Consider the following 13483-nt stretch of genomic DNA (forward strand, 5'->3'; position numbering starts at 1 on the left):
TACGAAATAATGAACACTGAACAAAAACAAGAAAACGACAAACGAACACTCCTGTACGGTGAAACAAAAACACAGAACAGAAAATATAATCACCCACAAAACACAATGAAAAACAGGCTACCTAAATATGGCTCCCAATCAGAGACAACGACTGACACCTGCCTCTGATTGAGAACCATACTAGGCCAAATACATAGAAAAGGACAATAGAACAAACCATAGAAAAAACAACATAGAATGCCCACCCCAACTCACGCCCTGACCAAACTAAAATAAAGACATAACAAAGGAACTAAGGTCAGAACGTGACACATATGGAATCATGTAGTAACCAAAGCCTGTGTCCATGTATGCGTAACCTATACGCATCATCAACCACAGATAGCGAAGTCACTGCAACCCTAAACAAAGTGTTGCAGTCAGTTTTAGAATGGGTGGCCAGTAATAAACTGGTTCTGAACATCTATAAATCTAAGAGCATTGTATTTGGTACAAATACATCTCCAAGATCTAGACCTCAGCTGAATCTGCTAATGAATGGTGTGACTGTTGAGCAAGTTGAGGAGACTAAATTACTTGGTGTTACCTTAGATTATAAACTACCATGGTCAAAACATATAGATTCAATGGTTGTAAAGATGGGGAGAGGTCTGTCTGTGATAAAGAGATGCCTTTTTTTGACACCACACTCCACAAAGCAAGTCCTGAAGGCTCTAGTTTTATCTTACTTTCATTATTGTCCAGTCATATGGTCAAGTGCTGCAGAGAAGAACCTAGTTAAGCTGCAGCTGACCCAGAACAAAGCAGCAAGTTTTACTTTCATTGTAATTTCTATTTTATTAAACATTTATTTTACTAGGCAAGTCAGTTAAGAACAAATTCTTATTTTACAATGACAGCCTACCCCGGCCAAACCCTCCCCTAACCCAGACGACGCTGAGCCAATCGTGCGTCGCCCTATGAGACTCCCAATCACAACCGGTTGTGATACAGCCCGGGATCAAACCAGGGTCTGTAGTGACACCTCTAGCACTGAGATGCAGTGCCTTAGACCGCTGCGCCGCTCAGGAGCCCTAAATCAGAGGACTAATATCAACAATACTATGCATGCCCGTCTCTCTTGGCTCAGAGTTGAGGAAAGACTGACTGCATCGCTTCTTGTTTTTATAAGAAACCTTAATGCGTTGGAAATTCCGAATTGTTTGCATAGTCAACTTACACACAGCACTGACACACACACTTACCCCACCAGACATTCCACCAGGGGTCTTTTCACAGTTCCCAGGTTCAGAACAAATTCAAGGAAACATACAGTATTATACAATGCCAAGATTGCATGGAACTCCCTTCCATCTCATATAGCTCAAACCTGGTTTCAAAAAACAAATAAAGCACAATGCCTCTTCCCCATGTGACCTACTTTTTGCGTGTATGTACTGACATGACATAGGCACACACACACACACACTACATGTTAATGTTTTAAATGTACAGTGTGTCAATTGTAATGTATTTTGTCTGTAATGTATTTTTTGTAATGTGTCGGACCCCAGTAAGATTAGCTGTCACCATTAGCATCGGCTAATGGGGATCCTAATAACATCTAAATCTACTGTCACACTATGTGAATTCGTGGTATATCTTGTTCAGAGCAAAATTGGTGACCTAAAAACAAGCAGTATATTTGTGGTTTTGAATACCATTTAAATTCCAGTCAATTTAGAAAGTAAAAAAACAAATTCCAATTTCAATTCCAAATCCACATTTTCATAATTGAAAAATATTGGAAATAATTGGAATTTCACTGTACTTCTTGAATTGACTGGAATTTAAATGGAATTGACCCCAACCCCTCTTCTTCTCTTTGATGAAAGCATGTACGTTCTAATGCCACATACACACACACACACACACACACACACACACACACACACACACACACACACACACACACACACACACACACACACACACACACACACACACAGAGCAAGGGAAGGGGAGAACAAAAGATGTAGAGACCTCTCTTTAGCGCCCAACTACTGTCTCCTCCATCTCCTCCCTCTCTCCCTCTCCTCTACCGATCTCAGTGGCTATGACCATGAAATCAGGACGGATGGAAGGCAACGGCAAGATCCAAGTCCTGCTACGAATAAATCTACTCCTCATCAACCCAACTGACCAAAGCTACCGTGGTCCTCATGGTGTTTGAAACACTCCAAGATGAAAGTTAGTGTAGCTGTGGCTGACTGCAGGTTCCATTGGTTTTATATGTTTAGAGACTACTAGTTCAATGTTCCCATTCCCAGGGGGGTGATGACAGGCATCAATCTGGCTGTGTAATCAGCCCAACGCCTAAGGAAGTGGAGGGCAACCAGGGGGGAGCCAACAAAGTGATGAGGAATAAAGTGCTGTCATTAGCTTCAATGGCTGCCTCTCCCTCCCGCCTCACTGAGGGAAGAGTTATCAGGATCAAATGTATGCTCTCTCATCCACCAAAACGAGGGCAATATGAACGCTACAAGCACTCTCTCTCTGTACTCTTTAAGTGTGTCGTAAGTGTGGCTTATGAACCAGATGGGGAGAGGGGAGAGAGGGAGAGAGGGAGAGAGAGAGAGCTTGGGTTGGACGCTAATCTCACCAAACATGAACTGTAAATTTGCCATAATCCTATTCTTTGAAAGAAGTGACACTAAGGAGGTGACAATCATTAGTCTGTCATGCTCACTCTGGAATAGTTTATTTCCGTCCCACTGAACGTGAGCCACACTCTGTAGTATTCAAGGTAAATGGGAAAAAACTACAGACTACAGAGTCCAATCTCTCGCATTGTGTGTGTGTGTGCCCTAGCCTTTTGAGCAAAACATTTTAGTGGCCTCCCTCTTGACGGTGGAGAGAAACATTTTAGTTTTAAAGTTAATTTCCTGCAGGTAGCCTAGTGGTTAAGAGCTTTGGGCCAGTAACCGAAAGATCGCAGGTTTGAATCCCTGAGCTTACTACATGAAAAAGCTGTTAATGTGCTCTTGAGCAAGGCACTTAAACCTAATTGTTCCTGTAATTCACTCTGGATAAGAGCTAAATGGAAATTCTACACATTTTGTCATGGGGCGGAGAGAAAATGTTGCAATTTTATAAGACATTTCATGCAATTGTACTAATTTTGCCATGGCGCAGAGATTATTTTGTTGTTGCAGTTTTACAGCAAATTTCCTGCAATTCTACACATTTTGTAATGACTTATGCCATATTAATGTGATATCTGAGTGAGAAGGACTAACAAAATCAATGGGGACGCCTAGAGGTCAGGGACCCTGGGCACGTGCCCGGTCGGTATTAGACCATGATTACTACGAGTTTAGATAGCTGGCTAGACTAACTACCAATCTAAACATTGTTAGCTGACATGGCTAATTTATTGACTGTCAGTGAATCATATAAGAAGAAAAAAAACTGCTGATGCACAACCACATTTTGAGACCCTGGCTGAGTTCCTACAATTTTTTATAATAATTAGCGGCCGGGGGCCCTAAGCGACCGCTTATGTTGCTTATGCCTGGAACCGGTCCTGTGTGTGTCAGAAACAGAGTCAGGCTGGGCTAGGTCACACTGGCTGTGGGATAAATGGCCTTGGCTGGAGAGCAGCTCTGTGTAGAAGGCCCCCAGAAGGCCTACTAGAGCAGATCAGATATGCTACATATGTCGCGCTCCCCACACATCTCTCATCAGCATTCTGACACCAGGCCCTGAATCACACCATTCAACTATCTTCCTTTACCACCCTACCTCACCATATCTCTCCCTTCCCTTCCCTCTCTGTCTCCTGGTCTGCTTATCTCACTATCTCCCAGATGGATCAGATGTAGCCAGGGTAGAGCCAGCTGCCCAGTAGAGGCCTGTACTTCTACGGGCGGACGGACAAAGACACAGGAGAGGACAGGGACTGGCTCATTAAACTCACTGTGACCAGGCATGTCTAGCTGGGCTGTTCACTCATACACAGCCAGACAAGGCCTATACCAGGCCATTCATGCCCAGTTTTCTCACACTGAGAGAGTGGTCCAACCCCTCCAGCCCGACCCGCCCATTCCAGCCAGCCTGCTACCTGCAGGACAGGACATATACCAGTCTTCATGGGGATCCAACAGAGTTGGCAGGCAGACAGCAACAGACGGACAGCATGAGGCCTCCCAGTTAGCAGTTAACATGGCCAGTCCACAACCAATATCTCACCTTGTCTACCATCCTCATCACTCCAAAGTATTGAAGAGGAATTCACCACTTCACACTTGTTTCTGTGGTGCATCATGAATTTATATTTCACCACAGTGGGGATTAGATTTGGGGACAGAGGAAATTTTGATGGAAAAATGTATTTTGAGACCATTTCCCCGGTCTGCTGGTCTGAAGTCACATCCAAGTCCACCGGCGGGGGGAGAGAGAGCAGAGTCGTGTCATCATGCTGAGGCATTTTAATAAGCTGGGTGCATGTAACGCTGAAATTGCTTTTATGTGGTTTGGCAGGAGGATGTCAGTGAGCAACGCCAGGCGAGGGCCAGTGAGTACACAAGTCTGAAAACATAAATTACGTAAACAAAAACACTATGTGCCCATTGGGAGCCGGGGGAAACACAATATTAGAGCTGACACTGATGGATGAGGTTGCTAGCTGTACAGGTCTATATAGTACCCTTTACAGCTGAGCACCACCATTACCACCGGGAAGGACAATTCCATAGGGATTGCTCTGTGGCAAGTGTCTGGCCTATCACAAGACATTCCATGTATGTACGGTTAATGTACATAGTGTTTAGTGAGAGCTTAGGTCAATTAGGGGATGACCAAAGCTTGATACCATGGTGCTCTAAATTATCCAAGGGGATCATATACTGCCAGAGAAGAAGTTGACCTCAATGAAAAGGGAAACAACGACTGACCACAATCCCCAAATAAATGGTATTGTAGCTAGCACACAACAAGAAAGGGTATGTGTCTATGTGTAATGTTTGTGTGTGCATGGATGCGTGTGTGTGCATGGATGCATGTGTGTGCGCTCGTGTGTGTATGTATGTGTGCGTGTGCGTGTGTGTGTGTGCGTACGTGCATGCGTGCGTACAGTATAGAATGACTCCCTTGGTTGGCGACAACGCTACAGTGAGCATCCAGAGATTGAGTCTTGGGCACAAATTGGGTCCTGACAGAGTCCAGTCTCATTTAATGAAGAAATATGGAAGCTTCTGGGAAGAGAGAGTGGCTGGCAGCTTTATGGGAGATCAAAAGCCCATCCCTCCCTCACTCTGTCTCCTGTCCACAGCCAATAGATTGCCTGCTGCTGCTACTCACTATAGCTCAAATAAATGGTTGCTCTGCCCGCTGCAAATTCATATCATTCCAATATTTACTTGTCAGGCAGGATCTTGTTATGAGTCTGGAATGGTTCCTCTGTGTATCCAACTATATTTCCACTGTCATTGCAGAGTTTAGTAGTGGTTGTGGCCCTGACAGAAATGTAGTTCATTGCCAATTCAGTATTGTTTTAAAGGCAAGCATCCGATTTATCAGATAATAACCAGCATGGAACTCTCCTCTCAAATAGCTTTGCGATTAAAAAATATAGTTGCCTGTCAGAACAAACTGTCACATTCACCCAGAGATAGCAGATATCAATCTCTCAAAGTGAAAGCAGTGAGGAAATTAAGACAGAAGAGAACACTGAAATGAAACTACCACATATCCACTAGATAAATTAATGGTGTCTTCTGAAGATGGCAGTACATTTCATAATTCAGAGTGAGAGTGGCTTATTAAATTATGTTGGGATTGCTGTGTCTATAGCAGAACAGCTTACATGCCCTTACAAACAGATGTCTTCAGTAAATTTGAAAATCCACCTAAATAAGATTTGAGTGCTTTACCCTCGGTCTCTCCATGCGGAGAGAGCTCTGCTCTCAAACTCTCTATGTGCATGTCTACCCAGTACCCAGTACCCTGTAGTGTGGTATGACAAGTAAGACCTACAAAGAACTGTAAGCTGCATGATTATTTCATCATGTTGCAAACTCAACACACACATATAGAATGCATGTAGAACCCCGGTTACCCATCGCAAAACCATCCTCTGATTTTGTTTCATTGGTGGGATGTGCACTATTGATGTTGTAGTTCACCATTGATCTATAGTGCCTCTTAGAAATTCTGTGAACATTGTTGATACTGTATCTTTGCATTGTGTTTCTACTAGCTGCAAGCAGTAGAGAGCTGCCTGATGGTATAAGAGGTAGTTAATATGAACTTACATAGTGCTGTGTATTACATTTACTGCAAGCTAGAGAAAATCACCAAACCAATTCATTTGAAGCACCTGTAGATGACAAGAACAGAGTCTGGATAATGAACAGACTCTCAGCAAGCAAGTGTTCTGTACCCTAAACAAGCATTGGCTGTGAAGATCCATTTAGACAATTACCCAGACTCCTACCATTGCACTTAACCACCTGTTGGCATCACAGAGATAGAAAATAACGTTGCAATGTATTGCTGTATTGGCTTCTGTGTAATGAATGTTAGCTTTTAGGATTTTTCGCTATAGGGCTGCAACAAAATTGGATTTCAAGCCTGGCTAGCTTGGGAAGATCTACAGAAGCACAAGTGGAGCAAGAGGGAGAGAGTCAGAGGGAAAATAAAGTGAAGATTCAAGTGGTTCAGCATGGAAGGTCTTGAAACAAGAGAAGTAAGGTTTAAGTGGAATGCTATTCATTCCGCTGATATCGCTTACATACAGTAGTTAATGGCAACCGTCACAAATAAGACGTTATATGCAGAGGCACAGATATAGAATCCAATAGAATGTCTGAGGCAAGCATCAGCAGTGTGCTGTTGCAGACTATCACACAGAGGGTTTGCCACTCGTGTGGGCGGCATTAAACAAACACACAATTAATCCAATCCTGTTAATCAAATGTCCCTGCAGACAGCAATGTATATGGTAATAAAGCAAACAGAAAGCTTAGTTAAACAGAATAAAAAGTTTAATGATTGTTGCAATAATTGTAGATATTAATGTTTGGTTACGATTCAATCATGGTATGAATACCAAGTTGATAACCTCGGATATCTGCAGAATAAGAACACTTTATCCTGCTTTTGAATGCATGCCAATCATTAATAGCAGCAATTCCCGATGCACAGTATAGCTACAGCTGTCATCGTGATTGAAAGGTAAAATGGGGATAGGCATTTGTATTTGTATTTAATATGGATCCCTATTAGCTGCTGCCAAATCGTCCTGGGGTCCGGCAAAATTAAGGCAGTTATACAATTTTAAAAACATTACAATACATTAATTACAGAATTCACAACACACTAATTGTGTGCCCTCATGCCCATACTCCACTACCACATACAGTATCTACAAAGCAAAATCCATATGTACGTGTGTGTATAGTGTGTATGCATGTGTCTGTGCCTATGTTTGTGTTACTTCACAGTCCCCGCTGTTCCATAAGGTGTCTTTTTACCTGCTTTTTTTTATCTGATTCTACTGCTTGCATCAGTTACCTGCTGTGGAATAGAGTTCCATGTAATCCTGGCTCTATGTAAACTCAGCAAAAAAAGAAACGTCCTCTCACTGTCAACAGTTATTTTCTGTAAACTTAACATGTGTAAATATTTGTATGAACATAACAAGATTCAACAACTGAGACATAAACTGAACAAGTTCCACAGACATGTGACTAACAGAAATGGAATAATGTGTCCCTGAACAAAGGGGGGTCAAAATCAAAAGTAACAGTCAGTATCTGGTGTGGACACCAGCTGCATTAAGTACTGCAGTGCATCTCTTCCTCATGGACTGGACCAGATTTGCCAGTTCTTGCTGTGAGATGTTACCCCACTCTTCCACCAAGGCACCTGTAAGTTCCCGGACATTTCTGGGGGGAATGGCCCTAGCCCTCACCCTCCGATCCAACAGGTCCCAGACGTAGGGCTTGGGATTGAGATCCAGTCTCTTCGCTGGCCATGGCAGAACACTGACATTCCTGTCTTGCAGGAAATCACGCACGGAACGAGCTGGTGGCATTGTCATGCCATGATGAGCCTGCAGGAAGGCTACCACATGAGGGAGGAGGATGTCTTCCCTGTAACGCACAGTGTTGAGATTGCCTGCAATGACAACAAGCGCAGTTCGATGATGCTGTGACACACCGCCCCAGACCATGACGGACTCTCCACCTCCAAATCGATCCCGCTCAAGAGTACAGGCCTCGGTGTAACGCTCATTCCTTCGACGATAAACGCGAATCCGACCATCACCCCTGATGAGACAAAACCACGACTCGTCAGTGAAGAGCACTTTTTGCCAGTCCTGTCTGGTCCAGTGACGGTGGGTTTGTGCCCATAGGCGATGTTGTTGCCGGTGATGTCTGGTGAGGACCTGCCTTACAACAGGCCTACAAGCCCTCAGTCCAGCCTCTCTCAGCCTATTGTGGACAGTCTGGGCACTGATGGAGGGATTCTGCGTTCCTGGTGTAACTCGGGCAGTTGTTGTTGCCATCCTGTACCTGTCCCACAGGTGTGATATTCGGATGTACCGATCCCGTGCAGGTGTTGTTATATGTGGTCTGCCACTGCGAGGACGATCAGCTGTCCGTCCTGTCTCCCTGTAGCGCTATCATAGGCGTCTCACAGTACGGACATTGCAATTTATTGCCCTGGCCACATCTGCAGTCCACATGCCTCCTTGCAGCATGCCTAAGGCACGTTAACGCAGATGAGCAGGGACCCTGGGCATCTTTCTTTTGGTGTTTTTCAGAGTCAGTAGAAAGGCCTCTTTAGTGTCCTACGTTTTCATAATTGTGACCTTAATTGCCTACCGTCTGTAAGCTGTTAGTGTCTTAACGACCGTTCCCATGGTGCATGTTCATTAATTGTTTACGGTTCATTGAACAAGCATGGTTACAGTGTTTAAACCCTTTACAATAAAGATCTGAGAAGTTATTTGGATTTTTGCGAATTATCTTTGAAAGACAGGGTCCTGAAAAAGAGACGTTTCTTTTTTTAGTGAGTTTAGTACTTTGCGCCTCCCATAGTCTGTTCTGGCTTTGGGGACTGTGAAGAGACCTCTGGTGGCGTGTCTTGTGGGGTATGTATGGGTCTCCAAGCTGTGTGCTAGTATTTTATACAGACAGCTCGGTACCTTCAGCTTATCAACACTTCTTACAAAAACAAGTAATGAGGAAGTCAATCTCTCTTCCACTTTGAGCCATGAGAGATTGAAATGCATGTCATTAATGCTACCTCTCTGTGTACTTTTAACGGCCAGCCGATGCCGCAATTTTCCTAAGTCCCTCTTTGTGGCACCTGACCACACGACTGAACAGTAGTTTTGGTGCGACAAAACCAGGGCCTGTAGGACCTGCCTTGTTGATAGTGTTGTTAAGAAGGCTGAGTAGCACTTTATTATGGACAGACTTCTCCCCATCTTAGCTACTGTTGTATTAATATGTTTTTACCATTACAGTTTACAATCGAGGATTACTCCAAGTAGGTAAATCACCTCAAAATGCTCAATTTCCACATTGTTCATTATGAGATGTAGTTGAGGTTTAGGGTTTAGTGAATGATTTGTCCCAAATACAATGCTTTTAGTTTAGGAAATATTTAGGACTAACTTATTCCTTGCTACCCATTCCGAAACGAACTGCAGCTCTTTGTTAAGTGTTGCAGTTATTTCAGTCGCTGTAGTAGCTGACGTGCATAGTGTTGAGTCATCCGCATACATAGACACACTGGCCTTACTCAAAGCCAGTGGCATGTTGTTAGTAAAGATTGAAAAAAGTAAGGGGCCTAAACAGCTACCCTGGGGAATTCCTGCTTCTACCTGGATTATGTTTGAGAGGCTTCCATTAAAGAACACCCTCTGTGTTCTGTTAGACAAGTAACTCTTTATTATCATTATAGTAGGGGGTGTAAAACCATAACACATACGTTTTTCCAGCAGCAGACTGTGATCGATAATGTCAAAAGCTGCACTGAAGTCTAACAAGACAGCCCTCACAATCATTTTACCATCAATTTCTCTCACTCAATCATCAGTCATATGTGTAAGTGCCGTGTTTGTTGAGTGTCCTTCCCTATATAAGTGCTGAAAGTCTGTTGTCAATTTGTTTACTTTGAAATAGCATTGTATCTGGTTAAACACATTTTTTCCCAGAAGTTTACTAAAGGTTGGTAACAGGCTGGTAACAGAGGGCTTTACTATTCTTGGGTAGCGGAATGACATTAGCTTCCCTCCAGGCCTGAGGGCACACACTTTCCAGTACGCTTAAATTGAAGATGTGGCAAATAGGAGTGGCAATATCGTCCGCTATTTTCCTCAGTAATTTTCCATCCCGATTGTTAGACCCCGGTGGCTTGTCATTGTTAATAGACAACAATAATTTTCCACACTGACTTTCTGGAATTTAAAAATACAATTCTTGTCTTTCATAATTTGGTCAGATATACTTGGATGTGTAGTGTCAGCGTTTGCTGCTGGCATGTCATCCCTAAGTGTGTTGATCTTGCCAATGAAAAAGTCATTAAAGTACTTAGCAATGTCTGTATGTTTTGTGATAAATGAGCCATCTGATTCAATGAATGATGGAGCCGAGTTGGCTTTTTTCACCAAAATTTCATTTGAGGTGCAACAAAGCTTTTTACTGTCATTCTTTATATAATTTATCTTTGTTTCATAGTATAGTTTATTTAAAAATTTATTTAGCTTAGTCACATGATTTCTTAATTTACAGTACGTATGCCAATCAGTTGGGCTGCCAGACTTATTTTCCATAACTTTTGCCTCATCCCTCAACCATACAATTTTTCAATTCCTCATCAATCCAAGGGGATTTAACAATTTTTTACAATAATTTTCTTAATGGGTACGTACTTATTAGTAACTGGAATAAGCAAGTTCATAAATGTGTCAAGTGCAGCATCCGGTTGCTCCTCATTACACACCACAGACCAGCAAATATAATTTACATCATCAACATATGAATCACTACAAAACGTATTTTATGACCTTTTATACACTATACTAGGCCCAGCCTTTGGAACTTTGGTTTTCCGAAATATGGCTATTATATTGTGATCATTACATCGTACGGATTTGGATACTGCTTCAAAGCAAATTTCTGCAGCATTAGTAAAGATGTGATCAATACATGTTGATGATTTCATTCCTGTGCTGTTTGTAAATACCCTGGAAGGTTGACTGACAACCTGAAACAGGTTGCAGGCACTGGTTACAGTTAGACATTTTTTATTGAGTAGGCAGCTTGATGAGAGCCAGTCAATATTTAAGTCACCAAGAAAATATACTTCTCTGTTGATATCACATACATTATCAAGCATTTCACACATATTATCTAGATACTGATTGTTAGCACTTGGTGGTCTATAGCAGCTTTTCACAAGAATGGCCTTTAGGTGAGACAGATGAACCTGTTGCTATATTACTTCAACAGTATATAACATTAGATCTTGTGAGTTTCAGAGATCAGAATCAAATCAAATTTTATATGTCACATGCCCCGAATACAACAGGTGTAGTACTTACAATGAAAAGCTTGCATACAAGTTCTTAACCAACAATGCAGTTAAGAAAATACCTAAAAAAAGTAACAAATAAAAGTAACAAAGAATTAAAGAGCAGCAGTAAAATAACAATAGCGAGGCTATATACAAGGGGTTTCGGTACAGAGTCAACGTGCGGGGGCACATTGAATGTCATCTGTTACAAGCAGGTCATTGACTTCATGGGCCTTGTTTCTCAGGCAGCATATGTTAATCTATTTTTAGCACTTTTCTGGGTTGCTTGATTGTTTTTAATGCTTTACTGGAAAGCTTTATGAGACGTAGACTTTTCTAGTGCAGGGTGAGCTGCACAAAGTGGTCTTCCTACTAGGGCACACCGCCTCAGTGCTAACAGTGTAACTCTGGTTCATAGGCTCATGATTACTGCATCCAATAGCTGTAGGATTAACACAGGTATTCAGGGCAATTAGGGGGATATAGATTAAGTTCCTTACATTGTGTCTGCTAACGTCCCTAGGATAATGTACATTTGATGCAGCATTATGACGACTCATTGTCACAATGGTAGGGATTAGCTGAGCTAGTCTTGGGTCATTGAAAAGTCATTGTTTCAACACAGCCTTGAAATGAGTCCAGGAGCCAAGATGATTTGGATGGACTCCGTCATTCCAGTAGAGTATCTTCTGTTTCCAGAAGGTGTCAAAGTTATTTATAAAAGTGACTACAGCAGAGCTACAATAATATTTTAGCCAGATGTGTAAGGCCAGTAGCCTGCTGAATCTTTCACACCCGCGGCCCAACAATGGTACTGGACCTGAAATGATTAGCTGTTTTTTGGAGTCTTTAAATGTTAAAATCAGTTCTGGACTACGAAAGTGTCAGCTCCCGGCATCTGTGGTAGAACAGTCGGAAGCAGTCTTGTTATGTCCTGTAAGTCGCTCTGGATAAGAGCGTCTGCTAAATGACTTAAATGTAAATGTAAATGTACTCCTGCTCCTGGGTAGTACAGGGTTTTTGCCTTGGGAACCGAGATGTTTCTCACCATAAAGCTGCCTATAATGACAGCTGGCGATGTTAAATGGGCCGGTCTCTCAGGCAGCCTCACGGTCTGATGAGGATGGGAGCTCCGAGGATCTGAACCCGAGGTAGAAGCCACCGGAGAGGGAGACAGAACAGAGGACAAAGACGCAGGTACCTCCGGATCCGATCTTGAATGGGAAGCCCCGAAGGAAGAAGGCGCTGGAACCTCTGGACTTCCACGGCGAGTGACATATCTCCATGGCTGGTTGGTTGGGTCGAGAACAGCTCCGTTCTCCAGCGAAGGGGGAGACCCCTTCGGGGATGGAACCCTGCTAAGCACCAGCCAGTCAGCTGTGGAGAGCCGACACGACGACCAGAGTGGCGTCCGGCTACTGGGGTGGAAGAAAAAGAAAAAGAAGGCGGCGTGGATTCCCCAGTAGCTTGTGTAGGTTTTCTACTTGCTTGCTAAGAGTAGCCAATTCACCCCTGTAGTCCTCTGTAAGCCAGCAGTTGCTACATTGAAAGTCAGCGCGGCCCATATTGTCCTGGAACAAAGCAAAGTAAACACAGCTCCTGCTGCGCTGGAAACGTTCAATAGCGACTTCCATTTGAGACCGCAGAGCCAGCTAGGCTAGCTGTTCTTCCGTGTCTCTCCCCCTCTGTGGAATCTGGAGGGATCCCGGGACAGTCAGCAGCGCTCACAGCAACTAAGCCCAACAGAGTCGCAGGATCCAAAATAAAATGATATAAAAACATTGTCAGCTTTACAAAAACAATAAACCCGAGGTCTCTCGTTCAGCTTTCGGCGTTCAACAACAAACAAAGATGAGTCTCTCCAACAGATACTGTATACAGTATGTCTATTCTCATGGAAAGAGCTCCTCAA

The 13483-nt window shown here is 43.1% G+C and overlaps 1 protein-coding gene across 1 annotated transcript in view; it reads right to left on the reverse strand.

Annotated features, from left to right (window-relative positions):
• Positions 1–12857, reverse strand: part of LOC120043587 (seizure protein 6-like) — a 165654-nt gene extending 152797 nt beyond the window's left edge. The window contains exon 1 of the mRNA XM_038988153.1: positions 12683–12857. Within this exon, the coding sequence (XP_038844081.1) occupies positions 12683–12857 (175 nt within the window). The remainder of the gene's footprint in view (positions 1–12682) is intronic.
• Positions 12858–13483: the final 626 nt, after the last annotated feature.

Source organism: Salvelinus namaycush, chromosome 3 (assembly GCF_016432855.1).
Source record: "Salvelinus namaycush isolate Seneca chromosome 3, SaNama_1.0, whole genome shotgun sequence".
Classification (NCBI taxonomy): domain Eukaryota; kingdom Metazoa; phylum Chordata; class Actinopteri; order Salmoniformes; family Salmonidae; genus Salvelinus; species Salvelinus namaycush.